This window comes from Archocentrus centrarchus, chromosome 23, assembly GCF_007364275.1.
Source record: "Archocentrus centrarchus isolate MPI-CPG fArcCen1 chromosome 23, fArcCen1, whole genome shotgun sequence".
Lineage (NCBI taxonomy): Eukaryota > Metazoa > Chordata > Actinopteri > Cichliformes > Cichlidae > Archocentrus > Archocentrus centrarchus.
In genome coordinates this window covers 20,325,619-20,347,844 of record NC_044368.1, presented here as the reverse complement: position 1 = coordinate 20,347,844, position 22,226 = coordinate 20,325,619, and the positions used below count along the sequence as shown (strand labels likewise).

Here is a 22,226-nt window from a genome sequence, read left to right as displayed (position 1 = left end):
GCTCTCAGTCTGTCTCCACGCAGTCAGCTCTCTCTAGCTCTCAGTCAGTCTCCACGCAGTCGGCTCTCCCTCAGTCTGCTCCCACGCAGCCAGCAGCTCTCCCTCGCCCTCAGTCAGCTCTAGCTCCAGTCGCTCTCCCTCGCCCTCAGTCAGCTCTAGCTCCAGTCGCTCTCCCTCGCCCTCAGTCAGCTCTAGCTCCAGTCGCTCCCCCTCGCCCTCAGTCAGCTCTAGCTCCAGTAACTCTTCCTCGGTCCCCAGTGTCAGCTGTTTCAGTGCCCTCTCAGTCAGTTCCCTCAGCCCCTGTCTTAGTTCCTTCGGTTTTGGTCCCAGTTCCCTTAGCTCCTGCTCCTTCTGTAGCTCCAGTTGTGTCAGCTCCCTCTCAGGCCCCAGTGTTAGCTAGCTCTCGGTCTGTTTCCACGCAGCCAGATCTCCCTAGCTCTCGGTCTGTTTCCACGCAGCCAGATCTCCCTAGCTCTCGGTCTGTTTCCACGCAGCCAGATCTCCCTAGCTCTCGGTCTGTTTCCACGCAGCCAGATCTCCCTAGCTCTCGGTCTGTTTCCACGCAGCCAGATCTCCCTAGCTCTCGGTCTGTTTCCACGCAGCCAGATCTCCCTAGCTCTCGGTCTGTTTCCACGCAGCCAGATCTCCCTAGCTCTCGGTCTGTTTCCACGCAGCCAGATCTCCCTAGCTCTCGGTCTGTTTCCACGCAGCCAGATCTCCCTAGCTCACAGCCCGCTCTCTCTGGCTCCCGGCCTGCTTCCACGCAGCCAGTCGTCTCCCGGCCTGCTTCCACGCAGCCAGTCGTCTCCCGGCCTGCTTCCACGCAGCCAGTCGTCTCCCGGCCTGCTTCCACGCAGCCAGTCGTCTCCCGGCCTGCTTCCACGCAGCCAGTCGTCTCCCGGCCTGCTTCCACGCAGCCAGTCGTCTCCCGGCCTGCTTCCACGCAGCCAGTCGTCTCCCGGCCTGCTTCCACGCAGCCAGTCGTCTCCCGGCCTGCTTCCACGCAGCCAGTCGTCTCCCGGCCTGCTTCCACGCAGCCAGTCGTCTCCCGGCCTGCTTCCACGCAGTCCCCTGCACCTCTGCTATTCCTCGAGCAGCCCCTGCTGCTCAATAAAGCAGCAGTGTGCCCTGTTCCGCGGTCCCAGCCTACGCATCCGGTGCCTCACTATGTAGGCCCCGTTCAGCCCATGGGCTCAGCTCACTCCAAGCCGATGGGGGTCTCCGCTCATTCCGAGCCGATGGGGGTCTCCGCTCAGTCCGAGCGCTCCGCGCCAGAGGGCCCCGCTCAGTCCGAGCCGATGGGGGTCTCCGCTCAGTCCGAGCGCTCCGCGCCAGAGGGTCCCGCTCAGTCCGAGCCGATGGGGGTCTCCGCTCAGTCCGAGCCAGGGGGTCCCGCTCAGTCCGAGCACTCCGCGCCAGAGGGTCCCGCTCAGTCCGAGCCGATGGGGGTCTCCGCTCAGTCCGAGCGCTCCGCGCCAGAGGGTCCCGCTCAGTCCGAGCCGATGGGGGTCTCCGCTCAGTCCGAGCGCTCCGCGCCGGAGAGTCCCGCTCAGTCCGAGCCGCCAGAGTCCTCAGAGTGTTCCGCTCAGTCCGAGCCGCCAGGGGGTCCCGCTCAGTCCGAGCCGCCAGGGGGTCCCGCTCAGTCCGAGTCTTCGGAGTGTTCCGCTCAGTCCGAGCCGCCAGGGGGTCCCGCTCAGTCCGAGCCTCCGGAGTCTTCGGAGTGTCCCGCTCAGTCCGAGCCGCCAGGGGGTCCCGCTCAGTCCGAGCCGCCAGGGGGTCCCGCTCAGTCCGAGCCGCCGGAGTCTTCGGAGTGTTCCGCTCAGTCCGAGCCGCCGGAGTCTTCGGAGTGTTCCGCTCAGTCCGAGCCGCCGGAGTCTTCGGAGTGTTCCGCTCAGTCCGAGCCGCCAGGGGGTCCCGCTCGGTTCGGACCTTCCGAGTTTCCTGTGTCCTTGACCGCCCTGGGCTCAGGGGAGTCCGGGCATGTTGCGGCTCTGGTGTGTCTTCGTCGTCGCCGCCGCCGCCGCTGGGGGCGCGGTCGGCCTCCAGTGTCTTCTCCTCGTCTCCGCCGCCGCCGCTGGGAGCGCGGTCGGCCTCCAGTGTCTTCTCCTCGTCGTCGCCGCCGCCGCTGGGAGCGCGGTCGGCCTCCAGTGTCTTCTCCTCGTCGTCGCCGCCGCCGCTGGGAGCGCGGTCGGCCTCCAGTGACTCCTCCTCGTCGTCGCCGCCGCCGCTGGGAGCGCGGTCGGCCTCCAGTGACTCCTCCTCGTCCTCGTCGCCGCCGCCGCCGCTGGGAGCGCGGTCGGCCTCCAGTGACTCCTTCTCGTCCTCGTCGCCGCCGCCGCCGCTGGGAGCGCGGTCGGCCTCCAGTGATTCCTTCTCGTCCTCGTCGCCGCCGCCGCTGGGAGCGCGGTCGGCCTCCAGTGATTCCTTCTCGTCCTCGTCGCCGCCGCCGCTGGGAGCGCGGTCGGCCTCCCTCGTTGGGATTTTGCTTTGTGGCCCCTTGGCCTCTGCGGCCTCCTGAACTGTGTGTTTTTTGTTTTTGGATTTCCCACTGACTCCCCTGAACTGTGGACTGTTTTTTCCCCTGCTGTTTTTTGTTTTGTCATAGCTCCTGGACTGTTCCTTGTTTCGACCCCCTGTTTTGGACATTGGAGCTCTCCGGCCTTGTGCCGTCGCTTTATTTTCATCCGGTTGTTTTTTGTTTTCTCATCCCCATGTTTTGCTCTGGTTTTTGGACTGTTATTCAGCTTGTGCCGTTGCTTTTCTTTGTTCTGTTCCTTTTGCTTATTGTTTTTTGCCCCTGTGCTCTACCCTTGCTCCAGTGCTTCCTTGTGTTTTTGGGTTTGTTCCTGACTTTGTTTGCTCCCTGTCTGTTTTTGTTTCGGGCCCTCCTTCCTGGTCCCCCGCCTCCCGCCCTTGTCTGGTTTTGTTTCTGGTTTTGGCCGTCGGGAGCCGGCCTTTGAGGGGGGGGTACTGTCATGTCCTGGGCCGTTGGCCCAGCGTTTTGTGTTAATAGTTTATTTCCTGAGTTTGTCCTCCCTGTATGTTTGTCATGTTCCCAGTGTTGTGACTTGTCTGCGTGTTCCTTGGTTTATCACTTCCTGTTTTATTTTGCCTATGTGATTTCCTTGTGCTTTGTGTTTAGCTTTGCTTCCCCTGTGTAATTAGTTTCATTTGCCTCACCTGTTGTTCCCTGCTGTTTCCTCTTGCCCTGATTACCCAGTGTGTATTTAAGCCCTCAGTTTTCATTTGTTCTCTGTCGCGTCGTTGACGTTGTGTGTCCGTGTGTTTCTGTGTTCCTGTGTTCCCGTGTTCCCTGCGCCTGCCCTTCGTCTCCCTGTGCCTCCCTTCCAAGGTTTTTGTATTTTTGTGTTTCCCCGTTGAAATAAATCCCTTTTTTTAGTTATGTTTGCTTCTGGAGTCCTTCATGTGAGTCCTTCCTCGTCCGTTTCCTCCCCGGCCATGACACCCAGACGTCTCAACCCCCATTCACACCTTTGTTCCAGTGACCTCAATAGGCCACAGGAAACAATGGAGCGGAGTCCTAAGTTGGTTTCAACTGAAACCACTGATTAAATATGACCCACGCCCCCTTCACACCTGGGCACATGTGTTCAAGCACATGATCAATAGAGGGTCATAACCACCTCCAGGGGACTACGCCCACAGGGGTTTAAATACCTGGGTCTCTCCACCATTTGGTTGAGAACTGAAGAAGCCTTTCGGATGAGAGGTGAAACGTCTTCAAGAAACAAAAAGAAGTCCAGTCGCCTTTTTCAAGCTCCAGAGGCAGTTATGTACTGTTTGCTTGAGGAGCTCAATGACAGATTTGAAGTGTGACTATATCAGTAAAGATGAGAAACTAAAGAACACTGGAACTGGAAATGCAATTTTGTATGATGTAACACAATGTACAAAAACACAAAAAAACTTGTTTTGAGTTTCTTATTTTCACTCTGAATGCACTGTGTTACCAGTAATGCAACATTCTTTAGATTAGTCACAGTTTTCCATTTGGTCACATTTTTGGTTCCTTGCTGTTCAGTGTTACATTCACTATCTTCCACCTCTGTCAAAGTAATCGCTGAACTTCACGTTTCACACAGCCCTCTGACAGGCTCCTCTGTGGTACCTTCACAGACCTCAGCTGTCCTTTTCAGGTCGTGCCAAAGAGAACCTTCCAGACGGGTCTGGGATGAACCACCTCTCCCACCAATCTAAATGCACAGCAGGGTAATTCCAGGGTTTGAATGGGCCATTCCAATGCAGGAGGTGCGCCTCCTGCAAGAAGTTCTCTGCATAGTGGGCATCTGGACTCCAGCCTGGACACATGGGAAAGCTTTTTTTGGAAACTGACCTGAGGATGGCACTAATATTCAGTTGTACGTGAAGGTAGGGTGCTGATCTTACCCAGGTGCCTGACGTGCCACAGAGGGTCCAGTATAGTGTATTTGTCATGGAAAACTATTAGCATGGGTGGAGTTGCCACCCCCCCTGCCATGGCACTGCTGTATATGTTCTGCCTGTTGGTGAGAAGGTGAAAAGGGTTTATGATTAAAATCAGATATTTCATCTTCAGCCTTGCTCCTCTTTAGTATTGCTGACTGACTTTTGAATAACCTTTTTATGCTAATGTTGCTGCTGTTATGAATGCAGCCCTGAGTCATTAAATATAAGATTAATTTGACCACACCTGGACATGTTTTTGTACTTGGGCAAGTCCTTACAATGTATTTTAAATGCCTCTCAGCTGTGTAGAGATATGGCAAAAAATTGTGTTTTCCAGGAAACTCATCTTTAGTATTTACTTGAAATTTTCCTCCATCCATTTCTCCAGCTGTTTGGTGATCTTCTGTTTCTTCCACTCTTTCATATCTGCCACAAACACTCCAGGGTTGAAAGAACAGTCGTTGGGGTTGATTCTCAGGTCTTTCACTTCCTGTTTCCTATAGTCCAGGAAGCCCATGTAGGTTGTCTAAAGGACGAGCTCAGAGGGGAGAATACCACATAGTAATGACCAAACTGCTTCCAAATATTGCTACGTACAATAAAAGTCTCAAGGAGAGTTATATTTAATATCAGATTTACAGAAAACTTAAAATGAAATGATGCTTAAAGTTAAGACTACAAATCACAGAAGCCAAAAAAAAAATCCACCTGCATGCCGATGCTGCGCACCATCTCGTGTGTGGAGGGAAGGTCACAGTCTGTGGCAAAAGCAGCAGCGTGTCCTGGTTTTAGTTTGATATTAAACAGAGTCCTGATGTCACCTGAAACACAAGAAAACTGCTGCTATGGTGCTGTGAAAAAACACATTTTAATATTAGACAGACATAACCTGAGTAAATTTAAATGCACTTTTTAAATGATATTTCATTTATTAAAGGATCAATTTTGTATTTAGTTGTGTTTGTGTGAGCCAGTAAAGGCCTGTTCTGAGTTATATTTCATTGGGTCTTATATCTGGGTCCTCGTTTGCATTTCATCACACACTCTAGTTTGCAGTTAAGTCCTTTAATAACACTTAATAACTTGTTCTTGTGTAATGTGGGACACTCCTGGTTAATATAGTGCTGAGTAACCCCAGCTGCAGTGTGGAGGACCAGTCTCTTTTCTCCTGAGGTTACAGACTTTTGCCTTTGTGACCAGTAATTAATTTGTGATTACATTTACAAATGTCAGTGTACGATTTTATATCTTCTCCACCTCTGAGACATAAGCAGTCTGTTACTGGGAAATACTGAAAATGTCTTCTGCATTTTTTAGTACACAGTTTATATGTTTATGTTTACATATATGTGTGTGTGTGTGTGTGTGTGTGTGTGTGTGTGTGTGTGTGCGCGTGTTTAAAAACAGACAAAAAAATGCACATTTGCGTCACAAAAACAGATATGTTAAAAAAACCTTTGACCCCACTTCCAAAAATGTTGTGATGCTGTGTAAAATGTAAATAAAAAAATAGAACCCAGTCATCTGCAAATCTCATAAACTCCTATTTTGTTCACAACAGAAAATAGAAAAGCTGTCAAATGTATAAACTGAGAAAATCTACCATTTAAAAAAAATAAGGTACTTTACTACAGATCAAACTGCATCTCTATGGTGAACTAATCTATCAAATCTAATAGGTTGGTAAGTGTCTAAGGGCCGTCATCAGAAAGGTTTGTCATTTAATTCAGTTTAATATGAAATAATTTGATTGTGATTGTAGCCATACGTACCCTGCACGATGACATCATCATCTAAGTATATAACCCTCTTGTGGGTGATGTCAAGCAGAGGGAGGTAAAACCGCACAAAGTTGAGCTGTAAACAAAACCAAAGTTATTTTAGAGGTATTTAGTTTGGGTGATACAGCAGCATCTATAGGCAAGCCTGGGCTATTGTTGCTGATCGAGAACACCCTCTTTATTCTGAGTTTGAATTAATGCCCTCAGGACGACGTTACAGGACGCCCCTAGCCTGTAAAAAGGTGTATAAAGGACCATTTGTGCAATTAGTATACTGAATGTGCTGTGATCTGTTTCAATAGTTCTATGTATGTATATGTATGAATGTGTGTTGATGATTCTCATCAGTTGGTGAGCTGAAAACAACTTTTCACTAATGTGGACAATAAAGTTATTCTATTCTATTCTATTCTATTGATTGCTGCAGATGCAACACTCACAGGATGTAAGAGATCAGGTCGAGATGAATCTGGCTTCACCTTTCCTTTTAGAACCATTGGGTTAAATTCCACTATCTTATAGTGGATGCCTTTTAGTTTTGTCTTTTCTATGTACCTCCTGAAAAATACCAAACAAAGTAAGACTGGGTGAGAAATGACTCACTTCATCTGTAAACTGTGATATGGTTTAAAAATACACCTTGTAAGTTTGACGGCATCACGAAGGGTAACAATGTAGAAGAAAACGCTGGCATCTGTGTTGCTGATGATGCTGTTGATGGTTGCCATGGATGCACCCATACGCTCCTCGGACGCACAGATGACAACAGGGACGACATCGTCTGCTTCTGAAGCTCTCACTGGGGAAACTGCACTCTTCCTGTTCTCTGAGAGGAACCGAGAACTAAAAATTTAGATTGTCTTATGTCTTAAATTGTAGGAGTCGGTGGAAGGAGACACGAGCAGGTATGTAGTCTCAGCTTTATTCGTAAAACACACAACAACTAGAACTCCAAAATATAACTCCTCAAAAGGAGGAGTCAAGCCCTTTTATCCCAGGCCTCTCTCTCCCGCCTTTTCCCGATCTATTCCGGTCTCTCTCTCCGCAATAAGAGCTTGGGGCATTCTGGTGTGAAATGTGCATATATGTGGCCACCACACAGGCCCCCCCTGAACACACAGAATGGCAAACAATACAATAATAAAAAGAGCAACCATTTTCAAGTCAACATAGCAAAAATAAAATACCACATTAAGAGTATCTCCTAGGGGGTTTAACAAGGCGGCCGCCACGGCTGTGCTTGGCGACCACAGGTGGTGAAAACGAGGGAGGGGCATAGCCCCGACTACGGCGAGACTGCCCCCTCGCAGGGGAAAAAACAGCAGCTGGGGGCAGGTCCTCCGAGTGAGGCATAGAAACGGGAGGACGACCGCGGCGCGGAGGTTGGGCCAACTCAATAGGACCATCCGGAAACATGTGAGCAGGCTTAAGGCGATCCACCGAAACCCGCTCCTGACGACCTCCCAGCTCAACCAAAAAATCCTTAGGTCCCACCTCTAGCACACGGAATGGACCATCATAAGGAGGTCGAAGTGGAGAACGGTGCGCGTCATGGCGGATAAAAATGTACTTGGCAGACATCAGGTCCTTTGGCACATATGACTGTGGAAGGCAGTGATGCGCCGCTACTGGGGCCAAAAACCTATCATTCCCCGGGAAAACCGGCCCGCTCCTTTTGTCGGCCCCCGAAGCAGATGCACCAGGAAGGAATTCCCCTGGAACCCTCAAAGGCTGGCCCAGGACCAGCTCGGCTGAAGAAGACTGCAGGTCCTCCTTAGGTGTCGCACGCAGGCCCAGCAGGACCCAAGGAAGGCGGTCAACCCAGCTGCTGTCCACCAGCGCAGCCCGTAAGGCAGCCTTCATGGTACGGTGGAACCGCTCGCAAAGGCCATTGGCCTGCGGGTGGTACGCGGTAGTGCGATGGAGTCTGACGCCAAGGTTCTCCGCCACAGCAGTCCACAGCTCAGACGTGAACTGAGGACCCCTGTCAGATGTCAAGTCAAGCGGTACGCCAAACCGAGATACCCAGGAGGAGACGAACGCACGCGCAACATCTGCTGAGGTGGTTGACGCCAAAGGAACTGCTTCAGGCCACCGAGTCGTCCTGTCCACCATTGTCAGGAGATGGGTGAAACCCCGGGAAGGGGGAAATGGACCTACCAGGTCTACATGGACATGTTCGAACCTTCTCTGGGGTATGGGAAAGTGCTCCAGAGGGGATTTGGTGTGTCGTTGCACTTTGGCGCGCTGACAAGCAACACATGAGGAAGCCCACGCCCTGACCTCTTTCCGGAGGCCGGGCCACACAAACTTGGCCCCTACCAACTTAACTGAGGCTTTAACTCCTGGGTGCGAAAGAGAATGAACTGCCTCAAAAACCCGCCGACGCCAGCAAGCAGGAACCAAGGGGCGAGGCCTGCCCAATGAGACGTCGCAAAGTAGGGTTACGCCACTATCCTGAAATGAGACATCTTCCAAACGCAAACTGGACTCGGCCACCTTAAAAGCCTGAATCTCCGTATCCGTAAGTTGGTCGGCAGCCATGGCAGAGTAGTCCACTCCCAAATGCACAGAACTAACCTGCGCCCTGGACAGACAGTCAGCCACCCGATTACACTTGCCGGCGACGTGCTGAATGTCAGTGGTAAACTCTGAAATAGCAGAAAGCTGCCGTTGCTGCCGCGCAGTCCACGGTTCCGAAACCTTTGCCATGGCAAATGTGAGAGGTTTGTGGTCTACAAAAGCGGTAAAGTCACGGCCCTCAAGCAGGAACCGGAAATGACGCGTCGCGAGAAAAAGGGCAAGGAGCTCCCTGTCAAACGTACTGTACTTTCTCTCCGCATCCCGAAGCTTCCTGCTAAAAAAGGCGAGGGGCTGCCAAGCACCACCCACCCATTGTTCGCACACGGCCCCGACTGCAAAATCGGAGGCATCGGTAGTAAGGGCAACAGGCGCCTCGGGAGACGGGTGGGCCAGCAGGGCAGCGTTGGCAAGAGCAGCTTTGGCACTGTCAAATGCCTGCACCCGCTCAGGTGTCCACTCTATCTCTTGGTTGCCTTTCTTGCCCTTAAGTGCATTGTACAGAGGGTGCATGAGGTGAGCAGCCCGGGGGATGAAACGGTTATAAAAGTTCACCATCCCCAAAAACTCCTGCAGGGGCTTCACTGAGGAAGGGCGCGGAAAAGCAGAAACCGCCTCCACCTTAGCGGGCAGGGGAAACGCCCCTTGGGGCGAAACGAGGTGTCCCAAAAACTCTATGGCCGGCAGACCGAACTGGCATTTAGCTGGATTCACAATCAAACCGTGCTCACTGAGACGCTCAAACAACCGGCGGAGGTGCACTGAATGCTCCGCGGCGGAAGGGCTGGCAACCAGTATGTCATCCAGATAGACGAACAAAAATGGCATACCACGCAAAACGGAGTCCATGAGGCGCTGAAACGTCTGTGCCGCGCCCTTCAGACCGAAGGGCATTCGCAAAAACTCGAAAAGGCCAAAAGGAGTGATAACCGCGGTCTTGGGCACATCACGCGGATGGACAGGAACTTGATGGTATCCCCTCACCAAATCCACCTTTGAAAAAATAGTTGCCCCCGCAAGATGAACCGAAAAATCTTGAATGTGGGGAACCGGGTACCTGTCATTAGTCGTCGCATTATTAAGGCGCCTAAAATCCCCACAAGGGCGCCACCCACCGTCAGCTTTAGGGACCATGTGCAACGGGGACGCCCACGGGCTGTTTGAGCGGCGCACAATACCAAGGCGCTCCATGTTTGCAAACTCCTCCCTGGCTATCGCTAACTTCGCGGCATCGAGACGGCGTGCACGCGCAAAAACCGGCGGACCCACAGTGGTAATGTAATGCTCCACACCATGTTTAGCTACGGCTGCAGAGAAGGTGGGAACCGTGAGGGTGGGAAACTCGGCAAGCAAACGCTGGTACTCATCACCTGTGGCAAGCATGTTAGCGAGGGGCAGGGGGCCAGGACTACGAAGTGTACAGGGGTAGGTATCAAAAGACACAGCATCTATCAAGCACCTATTAGCTACATCGACCAACAACCTGAAAGCACACAAGAAATCAGCGCCGAGTATAGGTACTGACACAGACGCTATCACAAAGTCCCAGTTAAACTGACGTCCCTTGAAACACACAGTCACCAACCTCATTCCATATGTGCGAATGGGGGTACCGTTCGCCGCGTCCAGCAGGGGTCCGTGACATTGTCCCAAGGCGTCCGCAGCTGAAGCCGGCATGATGCTACGCTGAGCACCCGAGTCCACAAGCAGACGGCGTCCCGAAGCAGTGTCCTCAATGAAGAGCAGCTTGTCCGAGCTGCCAGCGCACACAGCTGCTAGTGAGCACCGGCCCTCTCGTTTCCCTGGTGCTGGAAGGTACACGGCGGAATGCAGCGCTTCGCCTTCACTCCGAACCGGCGATGATAGAAGCAGAGCACGCTCTCCTTCCTCCGGCGCTCTGCGACGGCGGCCACAGCACCAGCTTCTCTCGTCTCCGCTCCTTGTAGAGCCGCACTCGGTAAAAGTGCATGCACACCGGAATGCCTGGATGCCAGCAAAATCTTGTCCGCCTCTTCAGCTAGCCCGCGGTAATCCTTGGCCCGTATCAGAGCGGAGCTGGCTAGCGCGGTGCGCACGGGAGGGGGGAGCTGGCGCAGGAACAGATGCGTAAAGAGAAACGAAGCGTCGCCCGGGCCGAGCAGAGCCAGCATGTGCTCCATCAGCTCGGAGGGTTTACCATCTCCCAAGCCATTCAGGGACAACAGGCGATCAGCCCGCTCTTCGTCTGAAAGCTGATAAATCCGCAGCAGGTTCTCCTTCAGCGCTCCATACTTGTTAGCAGGCGGCGGGTCCCGGAGCAGTCCCATCAGCCGGCGGGTAGAAGCAGAGTCCAGCGCCGCGACGACATGGTAATACTTGGTGTCGTCTGAGGTGATCCCGCGGAGGTGAAACTGGGCCTCCACATGCTGGAACCAAGGCTCTGGATCGTGCTGCCAGAACTCCGGGAGCTTGACCGTGGCCGCAAAAATAGCGGGAGAAACGGCGGCGGCTGGTGAGGAAACAGCGGCCGCGGCCGTTGAGCTGTCGTCAGCAGACATGTTCTTTAGTCGGGGTCACCAATGTAGGAGTCGGTGGAAGGAGACACGAGCAGGTATGTAGTCTCAGCTTTATTCGTAAAACACACAACAACTAGAACTCCAAAATATAACTCCTCAAAAGGAGGAGTCAAGCCCTTTTATCCCAGGCCTCTCTCTCCCGCCTTTTCCCGATCTATTCCGGTCTCTCTCTCCGCAATAAGAGCTTGGGGCATTCTGGTGTGAAATGTGCATATATGTGGCCACCACAAAATAATATATTATCTTGCTGTTTTATTCTAAGTAGGTTGCAGTTCTGTAATTTCCTAAATCAGCACTTTTAGCCAATGTTATTTAAACAAGAAGAAACTCTACATTTCATTACGTTACATTTGGAGCTTTAGTGAGTAGCAGCAACAGTACTGTGTCAACTACAATATATATGTTCATGGTAGTGAAGAAATGAAGTGAAGACCAGCACTGAAGTACCTGTGAGTGTGGGTCGAGTGGAGGCTCTGAGCAGTGTACTGTGCAGGAGGAAGCAGGCCATCAGCACCAGCAACACCAGCAGGACCCGATTAACTGAAACACAATCACTCAGTGTTTGTGTGTCCCAATAAAGAAGTTTGTATCAAATCTGATTTTTGTTACAAGTAGCCCCTCTCAGATTCATCAATTTAGACTTTTTAGGGGTCACCACAGTAGATCACCTGCCTCCATCCCTAGCATCTTCTTCTGTCACACCAACTCTGTGCATGTCCTCCTTCACTACATCCATAAACCTCCTCTGTGCTCTTCCTCTTTTCCTCCTGCATGGCAGCTCCCGGTTCCACATTTTTTGTCCAGTATATTCACTATCCCTCATCTGCACATGTCCAAACTGTCTCAACCTCGCCTCTCTAACTCGACCTGAGCTGTCCCTCTGATATACTTATTTCTAATCCTGTCCATCCTGGTCGCCACAAAACTCTTAGCATCTTCCACTGCCTTTTTATCTGCACCACTGTCTCCAAATCATTCAGGTCTCACTATCATCTTGTAAACCTTACTTTTCACTCTTGTTAACAACAGTCTAATGTTAAATATGAAGCTAGAGTCAGAGGTCAGTTAGCTTGGCTAACCCTGCCTGCCACACAGCCTCATGTGACAAATACAGCGTCTTAGTCAATGAACTAAAAACATTTTTGAACCTTTCACAGAAGCAGCTTGTTTCCCACGCTTCCACAGTCTTTCTGCTACAGCAGTAAAGTGATTCTCAGTCTCACAGGAAGAAAGAGAAAACCTCAAATCTGCCCACAATTAATTCATTATCAACACTGTTTTAATCAATTCTTTTAAATCAGAATTGATAAACTCAGCTCATATTTAACAAAAATATCAATTTTCCTCACAGAGCAGTGTTTCCACACTAGAGACAAAGGACGGTCAGATACCCATCTGCAAACACTTACAAACCCTTCTTATCATTTTTGTGCAGCTATACAGGTACCATAGCTAATGCTAACTGCTGCAAATACCAAAGCCTGTCTGCACAGCATGCTAACACTATCCATGGCTTTTCTCTAAAATTGTCCAGGCTTATTGGATGCTCTTAAGGAATGCTTGTCCAGTATGTGAGAATCCACTTACCAGTTGATTTAAATGTTACTTTTTTTTTTAAAGAAAATTACCATTTTATAAAGTAGAAAATACTATCTAATGGATTGTAGATTTCCTAAAGGAAAATAAAGTGTAAAATGTTCCTTTTCTGCAGAATAAGAACAGGAGTTATTAAATTATGCCCATTCATGCAACTTTTTCTGTTTTTAACAATTGCACTCAGTACAAACAGCTGTTTGCCCAGCAGATTGGAGGGTGGAATCATGAACAACTCCTTACAGCCTGTTGCCATCTGCCTATCCCATCGCATATTTAGTGCATGTGCATGGCTGCTTCCCTTTCCTCGAGCAAAAAAGCGCCCTTTACTGGCAACAGCTGCCCCCAGTTAAACTTCACCATCCACACAAAGTGGATGTGAATGCAAAGCACATGTACACTGTAGATTCTGGTAATGTTACTTCTCGGCTGCAAGAACAGAAACTGGTTTTCTCATGTCAGTTTTCATTACTTGTCAACATAAATCTGTCATCTTCCATTTGAGTTACACTTCAGTTTCACTTACTTTTTCTCAGAAGAGCCATATTTTATATTTGCTTCCAGCAACATCTGCAAATACACCAAAAAGGAGAAAGAGAGAGCTATGAAATCACTTGAGAGAAACAAAAGATGAAATATTTTGTAATTTGGGTGTTCCCTCAGTGAAATGGTAACCCTGAAACCTGCCAACACAGCTAAGAGCCCTTAAATGTCTTTTATACTCATAAAGATGACAGCTCTCATGTTTTTGGAGAGGAGGGGAACAGCAAATGAGTGAAGAACATTACATTACTGTGCCGTCTTCTTGTAGAGATGCGATCTTTGCATAACATTGAAAAAAAAGTACAACTTTGAGGCAGCACATCTGCAGGATTAATCAGAGAACAGAGATTCCTAGAGACCTGAATGCAGGACAACTGAACTTTATAATAATATAAGTATTTAATAATCAAGGACTTCATGCCAGGAAATTTTACTGCATATCATTCTTGGCAACAAAAAACATGTAAAGATGTACATGGATATACGTTGTCTGCTTTTCCCCTGATTTTGAGTGCAGTATGTGGGTCTGAATGTTTCTTTTGTCTGTCAGGTCACTAAACACTGACCTATGAATCATTCAAACATGAAAAAAAGCACCTAATGCAAGGGATGAACCAGTACTGTGTCTACACAAGTTACTAGCAGCCTGTTACAAAACCACACAATTTGTTCCCATTTCTTAAGTTGAATCTACAAAAAGTCTCAAAGATAACATAAACCAGTATTTCTGCACTGACAAGGCAAAAAAGAGCTGAATTAGCTCTGTGTGGTATTAAAATCTTTGGTTCAAATTGTGGAGGCTGTGTCATGGCTCAGTGGTGCTGGGGATCTTGTCAAAATTGTGGTGGCTGTGATTCTCTTCCACTACGGTGGTAAATTGGCTCCATCTTTTGTTTCCTGTGCTCACAGTTTGATATCTCCTGGTGGAGTACTAAGTACAGGTACAACTGGTCTGTAGTCCACGCTTGTGCTGTTGTTGGTCTGTCAGCTAGCTGATAAGAAGAGCAAAGTTATAACATGCAAAGAGCTGATGTGAGGCCAAGTGGTAAAAACAATAAGATGTGCCCACCGCAGCCTCTGTCTGTACCACTGTATTTTTAATCCTTGATGTTGTTTTTTGTGGTTCTCCCATTCCCAGTGAACTCCGCTGTCACTTCCCTCCCTATTCCAGCCTAATTGTCAATCACTCAGCATTTGGCAGACGCAGACGTCATCCACTTCCAGCGACTCACAGTTGGGATTTTGGAAGACTGCACAGAAGCGTGCATGCGGTGGATGCAAAATCCTCTTGTTGTCTGAATGGAAAAGTGTACGCAGACGGACACATTTGTGGGACCATAAATTATGCTAAACTTTTTCTCTCCCGCTTTGCAGACCCTCCCAGACCGTCAGTGTATCCTCTAGCTTATATTCAATCAGTTTCCTGCCTCTTTTGCTGCAATCTGTAAATGAACGCTAAAAGCTTGTAACCTGCTGCCTGAGTCTGCTGTTTGGGTCCAGTAACAGTGAAATTGTGACACTGGCAGTAAGAAAGGGCACTACAGGCAGGCAAGTGTGGCATGGTTAGCCTTGCTGGGTGCACTAAGTTATTACTTTCCTTGATCTTTAAGTTTGACATAAAGTATCATTCATTAACATTATTAACATATTTTATATTGAAATACTGGTTGTTTGTTGCTTAACTTAAACAGAAACCAGCAATAATTTCACTAAGGTCCACAGCTAGAAGACAACAGCTGACACGTGGCTGAATCTTGTCCAAAGTCGGCCATCATTTCCTTCCTGTCTGGTGCCAGGCGGGCTTCATCAAAGACTCTGTTTGCCCGCCAGCTTTTCAAAGTTTTATATAAATGCATAGAACAAATAAGGGTTTCTTCTTAACACCATCAGTTATGCTTTCAGTTTAAAGCGGTCAAATCAGACCAGCAAGCAGCACAACTTGACTAGCTCACAATGACACCTACTCTGCAGCCTTTCCTCAGAGCTGCTGTCAGCTGAGATGAAACCAGACTTGCAGTTTGTGCCCTGCATTTGTTTCTGGTTTGTTTGCTGCTCTTTAGAAAAGCCTGGAACATCTGGAACCGATTAGCTTCAGTTGGAAGTCCTTCCTAAGAGCAAAACTGCCTAACATCGCTGGTCTGCATTTGCACAACTAATCAACTAAAGGCTTTACAAGCTACAGCTTATTATTCTTACATGTAATGTGTCCTCTTAATGTTCCATATTGTCACCGTTTTTTTTCTGTGTGTGTGTGTGTGTGTGTGTGCGCGCGCGCGCGCGCGCTGGGGGGGGGCAATTTCACATCATTTTTGTCAAACAAATAATAGTGATCTTTACTTTAACTGCTCAGTTTTACAGCTTTAAAGCAACTTTTTTTTATATCATGAGCAGAATTTCCTTAAGCACTGGAAATCTTTAAGCAGGGTCTTTCAGTGTAAAAGGACAAAAGGTTCTCTTGTTGAATAACACAGCAGGGCTGCAAAAAAAAAAAAGTTACATATTACAACATATGTTGTAATCATATCATGCAATCATAATACACATAAAACTACCTGTAGAACATTATCCGAGTTAAAAAAGCACTTCCAGAAGACAAAGACAATAGGTGTGCCACTGCTGGTTTGATCTGTGACCTACCATTTGTTTTTAAGCATAATACAAAGCCCGTGTCAAATGTCTGAAACACGCTCACCAGTAAAAACAGGGTGGTGGTGGTTGTGGTTAGTCCCGTTCCTGGAGCTCATGGTCCATGTTGTAAAACCTCTGAGGACTGAGACTCACTCTCACCAACAAGCCAACTTTTGTCCTCTCCCACCTTTCCCCCTCCTTCTTCCCTCCAGATGTGACTCATCTTGTTCACTAACGCTTTAATTCTTTACCGACATTTAGCCAGAAACTGGGTTATCTATAAGCTGGGCATTCCAGCTACAGCATGAGGAATATTAAAAAAATATATATATATATAACCAAATAACCAAAACCGTGAGTTGATTTATGAAATATGAAAATGGCACTTATTATGCCAGTATTTAATTTTAAACTGAATCGCTCTTTATTATTTAACTAATTTAAAATCAGCTTGGGGGCGTTCAGAGAGCCCAAATCACTTTGCTACAAAACTACATCTCCCACAATCCTTATGGTCACGCTCTCCTGCGAGGGCAACAAAAGTTTTCGTGTTAGGTCATGTTAAACTTGTTTTGACTGGGTTGTGTAAAAGGTTTATTATCACATTGTATGATTATAATTTATAGATCAAATACCTTCTCTTTAATCCACTTATGCGAAAAATAACAAACATTTGTGTGTTTTAGAGTACTTTAGTGTCACAGTGTTAGGTCATGGCTGGCCACGTACGTTTTAGCCGCTCGGCGAGGAATGGAGCTGGTAAACAGTTCTCCCCGGCGTGTCTTCAGTACTTCAGAGTAATTGTTCTCATTTTGAACCGTAAGCCGATTTTTGCGCCAGTAGCAGGATTTAACTTCCACCCAGCATGGATGAAAACACTTTGAAGCTGCTGGTGAAGTTCACTCAGGACGGACAGTTAGCCTCTCTGGAGAAACACATAACATTAGGCGGCTCGGCTGCGGCGCAAACTATCCGTAGCAAACACTACGGCAAGTCCGGAGACACCTTGCTGCACTACGCTGCTAGGCATGGACATTTGGACATTGTGGAGTATCTAATAAAGCGGGTTGGCATGGATGTAGAGGTGTACAACAGCGACTACAAGAGGCCGCTGCACGAAGCTGCCTCCATGAGCAATAAAGAATGTGTAAGCTACCTGCTCCGGGAAGGTGCCAAGGTGGACAGCCTGAAGAAGGCTGACTGGTGAGGGGGAACCCTGCAATGTAAAATTAGACAAAAAAGCCATACTATGTGGTGTTGCTGAAAATCGAACTGTGGTCAGATGATAGCCAGCCCCCTTCGATAGCTCAGTTGGTAGAGCGGAGGACTGTAGAGGCTTGGTGCTGAAATCCTTAGGTCGCTGGTTCGAATCCGGCTCGAAGGAGCAACTTTTTAACTCACAATAAAACGATTTAAAATATATAAATATAACAGTAGCCAAATACACCTAGAATAATCTGTTTTACTTTCTTTAGTATTTCTTAATCAAAAGATAATGATAGTGGACAATTTAATTGTTTAATACTAAAGAAATTAAAAAGCTAACTAGACATTATTTCAAAATCAGACTTCAGTTGTAAGATTTGAAAGTCATGATAAATTTTAAATTACATATTTATATTGACTGTACTATTATCTGGCAAGCCCCCTTCAGAAGCTGAAAAAAGTACACCTGGAGTGCATTGATCAGGGTCATTTAAAATTAATATTACAAAAAAATAGTTTTTTCATAAACTATATTGAATATTATAAAATAATACAAATAGTATAATATGTATTCTATCATAGTAGAGCAAGCAACTGTTAAAAAAGATCCAAGTAAAGATCATTGTGATAGCATCAGCAAACTTGTTTTTGTTTATTTTTTCTTCATAAATAAGGTCCATGTTCACGCCATATTTTCCCCTGGTTATCCACGCCCCCTAGTGGCTTTACAGTTTATTTAGTCAGTACATTACCGGTCAAAGATTTGAAACACTCACCCATTCAGTGAATGAAAGAATGAATGGGTGAGCGCGTCCAAACTTTTGACTGGTACTGTATGTGAAAAATCTTTTACATACAATTTATGAATATGTCTGGCAATTGTTAGAGGAGGTGTACAGGGTGTACCCTGACTCTCGCCCTATGGCAGCTGGGATAGGCTCCAGCCCCCCTGCGACCCTGAACAGGATAAGCAGAAGAGCCTGGATGGATGGTTTGTCACAGCAGGTTCATGCTCTCTCTCTCAGGACTCCTCTGATGATGGCATGCACTCGGAGGAATCTGGACATCATCCAGGAGCTGCTTTGCCACGATGCCGACCTCGCACTGAAAAACAAGGACGGCTGGAACTCCTTCCACATCGCCTGCAGAGAAGGAGATCCTGTGGTCATACAGCACCTGCTACTTGTTGCACCAGACGTCTGGAGGACGGAGAGCAAGACACACAGGACGCCACTGCACACTGCAGGTGCGCTGATGTCTGTAGTTACAGCATGTGGAGATGTAATGAGTGAGTGATATTATATAACCTACGCTTTCTCTGTTCATCCAGCAATGCATGGGTGTGAGGAGGTTGTTAGGATCTTGCTGGACAGGTATGTTGGAATTGTATATATTTAAAGCCAGATTCAGTCAACCCTGCATGTTGTTTTTGACTTTTGGTGTCAGCATCTGCAGACCGGTTTTTAACATATGTCAATTTAAAATGTCCTAAAACAACATTCCCGGTATAGAAAACCATTTAAATGTGATTTAGAAGTTAAAGGGTAGATAAGTGTTGAAAATGAAAGTGAAACACTGAGTCCTTTTTTGACACTGAAAATTTCCACACTCTTAAATTTATGACTCCTTTTGGCTTGATGATGATTCCAAGTTCACAGATAACTTTGTCTGACAGATCTTCATATTTACTGGTATGTTTTCCAGATGTGGCTACACACCAGACAGCACTGACAGCTGTGGAGTCACTCCTTTCATGGATGCCATCAGGAATGGACACATTTCTGTGGCCAGGCTTCTTTTAGACAAGCACCAGGTGGAACAAAGCATTTCCCTGCAGTAATGTTTCTGCACTGACATAGTTATATGTACAGTCTCCACCTGACCTCAGTGTGTGTGTGTGTCGCAGGCGTCTCCAACAGCTGCCGACATACTCGGGGCTCAGCCGGTGCACCAGGTAGCCGTCACTGGCCAGGATGAGGCTCTGCGCTTTCTGGTGAAGGACTTGAATGTAGATGTGAACCAGAGGGCGACCAGCATCCAGCTCACTGCCCTGCATTACGCTGCAAAGGTTGGAGCAGTGATTTCAGCAGTCAAGTGGTTAACTGTTGAATGGAAGGAAAGTGAACCGTTAGCCATGTGTTTTGTGCTGGAACCAGGAAAAATGGGCAGCACAGGAACGTGACTTTGAAAAGGGCCAAAATGGAATGGCCTGGGAACTGTGTCAGGATCCCCAAAACAGCAGATATTGTGGTTTGTTGAAGTATGCAGTGGTTAACATCTGCTAACTGCAGATCCACAAATTGCAGTATTGCTTCAGGCAGCTCCCTGTGGTAGCTCAGTTGGAGGAGTCTAACAGTCGATGCAGAAATTCTTAGGTTGCTGGTTCAAATCTGGATCAATGGATTGACTGTTTTGTTCCCTAATGAGTACTACGTTAATCTTATTAGATGGTTCTGAAACTAAATCAAATTTTTTTTCATGCTATAGATTTAAACTTTGAAACAGTGAAAAATATTCTAACCTGGAATTCACTGTATTTAACATTTGCTGTAACTAATTTCCTTTATGCGTCCATGTGCATGTTAGTCTAAGATGTACCACCCAGCTGAACACTGCCTCAGACTAAGCAGTTGAAACCTGTTTAATGCACCCTGCCACACTGCAGCCATATTCAGAAATGATATGAACAGCTGAAGTGATAGATGGTGTGGTGAATGTTTGACAGGTAAAACAGCTGCAAGTGATCAATTGGTGAGACAGCTAAGTATAGACTGTAAATAGAAGATGGACATGGCCACTGGGGGTGTGGGTGGGGTGGGGTGGGGGGTGTCTTAAGGTGAAACACCACTGGGGTTCACTGGGTGCTGCTGCAGAACACTTCACACTCGGGCTTCTATTTTTCTCATTTTTAAATCATATTTTGCTCCTGATCAGTGTACAGGCAGCCCCTTTGAAAACAAATGCATCAATAAGTAGATATTAGGCCTCAAAGAGAAAGGTTTTTAAATGTTACCCAGAAATGATCAGAGCTACCAGACTTGAAGTGCATGATCTAGAATCAGAATACACTAATTCTAGACTACTCAGAACATTTCCAAAAACTCACTTACATGCATATGCGCTATGCATATGTTTATTTTGTTTTATATCTGCTCTAGATTACAAAGATTAATGGTAAGGGACTGTTAAAGCTGTTAAGTAAGCTCTGATGTTAGGCAAAAAGTTTGAATATGACCTTTTTTTTTTTTTCTTCAGACTGATTATACAAGATTTACATGCTAAACACATCAAGAACAAAGGCCTCGAGACAAGCCACAGATCAGGGATCCTTCTCTGAGTGACAGCACTAGCTCTACAGTTTGAAATCATTCATGTTTGTACGGATCTTTTTCAGGAGGGCCACACCTCCACTATAAAAACACTGGTGGAGCTGGGAGCTGATGCTCATGCTCGGGACAAAAAAGGAAGGACTGGTACGCAGGGATGTGTTCTGCACTTTGGCTGGCCTTCTTTTTATGTTTTTTATTTGTATATTAATACTTTAATGTTTTAAAGTCATTTTATATAACTGTGCACATTAAAGTGTGGAAAAAAAACCCCGAAACAATATGTAAGGTTCAGTTCATCAGAACTGTGTGCCTGAGTTTAACTTTTATAGACAAGACACAGACTGCATTAATTATTAAAATTATTTCACATTTTAATTAATTAATAATTCAAAGACTGAAAATATATGATCCTGTTTGTATATTTAAAGTATAAAAATATAATATAGTATTGCCATAGTTTAAAATGTAATATAAGGTCAATCAATCAGTCCCATCTTTTATGATCACATATTAATGCTTATAGAAGAATTTAAAGAATTATATTGCAGAGAGAGTCAGAATTGGAGAGTCATCTGCTAAGCTGCAGTGCATAAAATTAATGAAAAAGACTTGGATTCAGGAACAGAGTTAGTTTTCATTTTCATGTGGTGAAAACTCAATTAGTGGTTTGCTGCTTACTGCTCTCATATTCTCTTCTCCTCTCAGCTCTTCACATGGCAGGCATTGGGCAGCACGCAGAAGCAGCCCGGATGCTCCTGCAGCTCGGGCTCAAAGATTCCGAGGATCAATCTGGAACAACCGCAAGGCAGCTCTCCAGGAAACCTGATGTAGTACAAGTGTTTGAATGTAACCTGCCAGAGAAATCATAAACAATGCTGTTGTGACTCTAAACACACGTATTAGTGCTTCGTTCCTAATTTATTGAAATAAAAGAAAAGCTGAAAAATGTTGTGATTTAAATGAGTCTGCTCAGATTGTGTAGAGTAGAAGTTTAGACATGATTGGACATGCTAAAGGTAATCTCACTTTATCTGACTGTATTTTAATCTAACTGTAAACTTTGCAGCCTGCTGGGACAGCTCCTGGGAAGCCTGACACAAAACACAAATGAAGCTGTCATTATCAGTCACCACATCTGATAATATGCCATAATCTCCTTGGCTGTCTATTGTGTGTTGTACAAAAGTACTATGAGGGGGAAAAAAAAAAAAAACTAGTGAATGACTGTAAATGTGGATAAAATTAGTGTTTACTTGAATGGCTCCCAGAAACTTTGCTTTATAAAATGCCATGCAGTTATTGGCAAGTTGACTTTAAGCAGGTCTTCACACACTGATGTAGGACTTACTCAGAGACTTTCTGTTTGTCACTGGGTTTGCTAAACAGGTGCGCTGACCATACATCTAGTCCATTGTATATATAACGCACACACACACACACACACACATATTGCCAGAAGTATTTGCTCGTCTGCCTTCACACGGATATGAACTTGAGTAACATCTCATTCTTAATCCATAGGGTTTAATATGTCTTTGGCCCACCCTTTGCAGCTATAGCAGCTT

At 47.0% G+C, this 22,226-nt stretch overlaps 2 protein-coding genes and 1 non-coding gene across 4 annotated transcripts; 2 read left to right on the top strand and 1 right to left on the bottom strand.

Annotated features, from left to right (window-relative positions):
* Positions 1 to 3,800: 3,800 nt before the first annotated feature.
* On the bottom strand, positions 3,801 to 16,304 carry glt8d2 (glycosyltransferase 8 domain containing 2). Its single transcript, XM_030720359.1, has 10 exons — positions 16,191 to 16,304; positions 13,482 to 13,525; positions 11,810 to 11,902; positions 6,867 to 7,053; positions 6,668 to 6,785; positions 6,219 to 6,303; positions 5,155 to 5,267; positions 4,806 to 4,972; positions 4,408 to 4,520; positions 3,801 to 4,319 (listed from the first exon to the last, which is right to left on the bottom strand). Exons 2-10 carry the CDS (start codon positions 13,498 to 13,500, stop codon positions 4,141 to 4,143), a joined length of 1,074 nt encoding a protein of 357 aa, XP_030576219.1. The 5' UTR covers positions 13,501 to 13,525; positions 16,191 to 16,304; the 3' UTR covers positions 3,801 to 4,140.
* A 404-nt stretch (positions 16,305 to 16,708) lies between these two features.
* ankrd16 (ankyrin repeat domain 16) lies at positions 16,709 to 21,561 on the top strand. Of its 2 annotated transcripts, XM_030720325.1 has the most exons (7): positions 16,709 to 17,329; positions 18,358 to 18,578; positions 18,663 to 18,705; positions 19,037 to 19,145; positions 19,239 to 19,400; positions 20,727 to 20,805; positions 21,367 to 21,561. In XM_030720325.1, the coding sequence occupies exons 1-7, from the start codon at positions 16,992 to 16,994 to the stop codon at positions 21,528 to 21,530; spliced, it is 1,116 nt and encodes a 371-aa protein (XP_030576185.1). In that variant the 5' UTR covers positions 16,709 to 16,991; the 3' UTR covers positions 21,531 to 21,561. The 2 variants fall into 2 exon arrangements, with proteins under 2 accessions (XP_030576185.1, XP_030576187.1); XM_030720327.1 differs by lacking the exon at positions 20,727 to 20,805.
* On the top strand, positions 17,423 to 17,510 carry trnay-gua (transfer RNA tyrosine (anticodon GUA)). The gene is given in 2 exon segments: positions 17,423 to 17,459; positions 17,475 to 17,510. It is a non-coding gene; the product is annotated as a tRNA-Tyr (tRNA).
* Positions 21,562 to 22,226: the final 665 nt, after the last annotated feature.

Bases quoted from the DNA above. Each gene is read 5' to 3' on its own strand.
- glt8d2 (XM_030720359.1), bottom strand. The intron at 6,304-6,667 runs GTGAGTGTTGCA...TTTTGTTTACAG, and splicing joins GACCTGATCTCTTACATCCT to CTCAACTTTGTGCGGTTTTA. The intron at 4,521-4,805 runs GTAAATACTAAA...TCTCACCAACAG, and splicing joins TGGATGGAGGAAAATTTCAA to GCAGAACATATACAGCAGTG.
- ankrd16 (XM_030720325.1), top strand. From the start codon at position 16,992: ATGGATGAAAACACTTTGAAGCTGCTGGTGAAGTTCACTCAGGACGGA. The intron at 19,401-20,726 runs GTTGGAGCAGTG...GATCTTTTTCAG, and splicing joins CCCTGCATTACGCTGCAAAG to GAGGGCCACACCTCCACTAT. The intron at 20,806-21,366 runs GTACGCAGGGAT...TTCTCCTCTCAG, and splicing joins GGACAAAAAAGGAAGGACTG to CTCTTCACATGGCAGGCATT.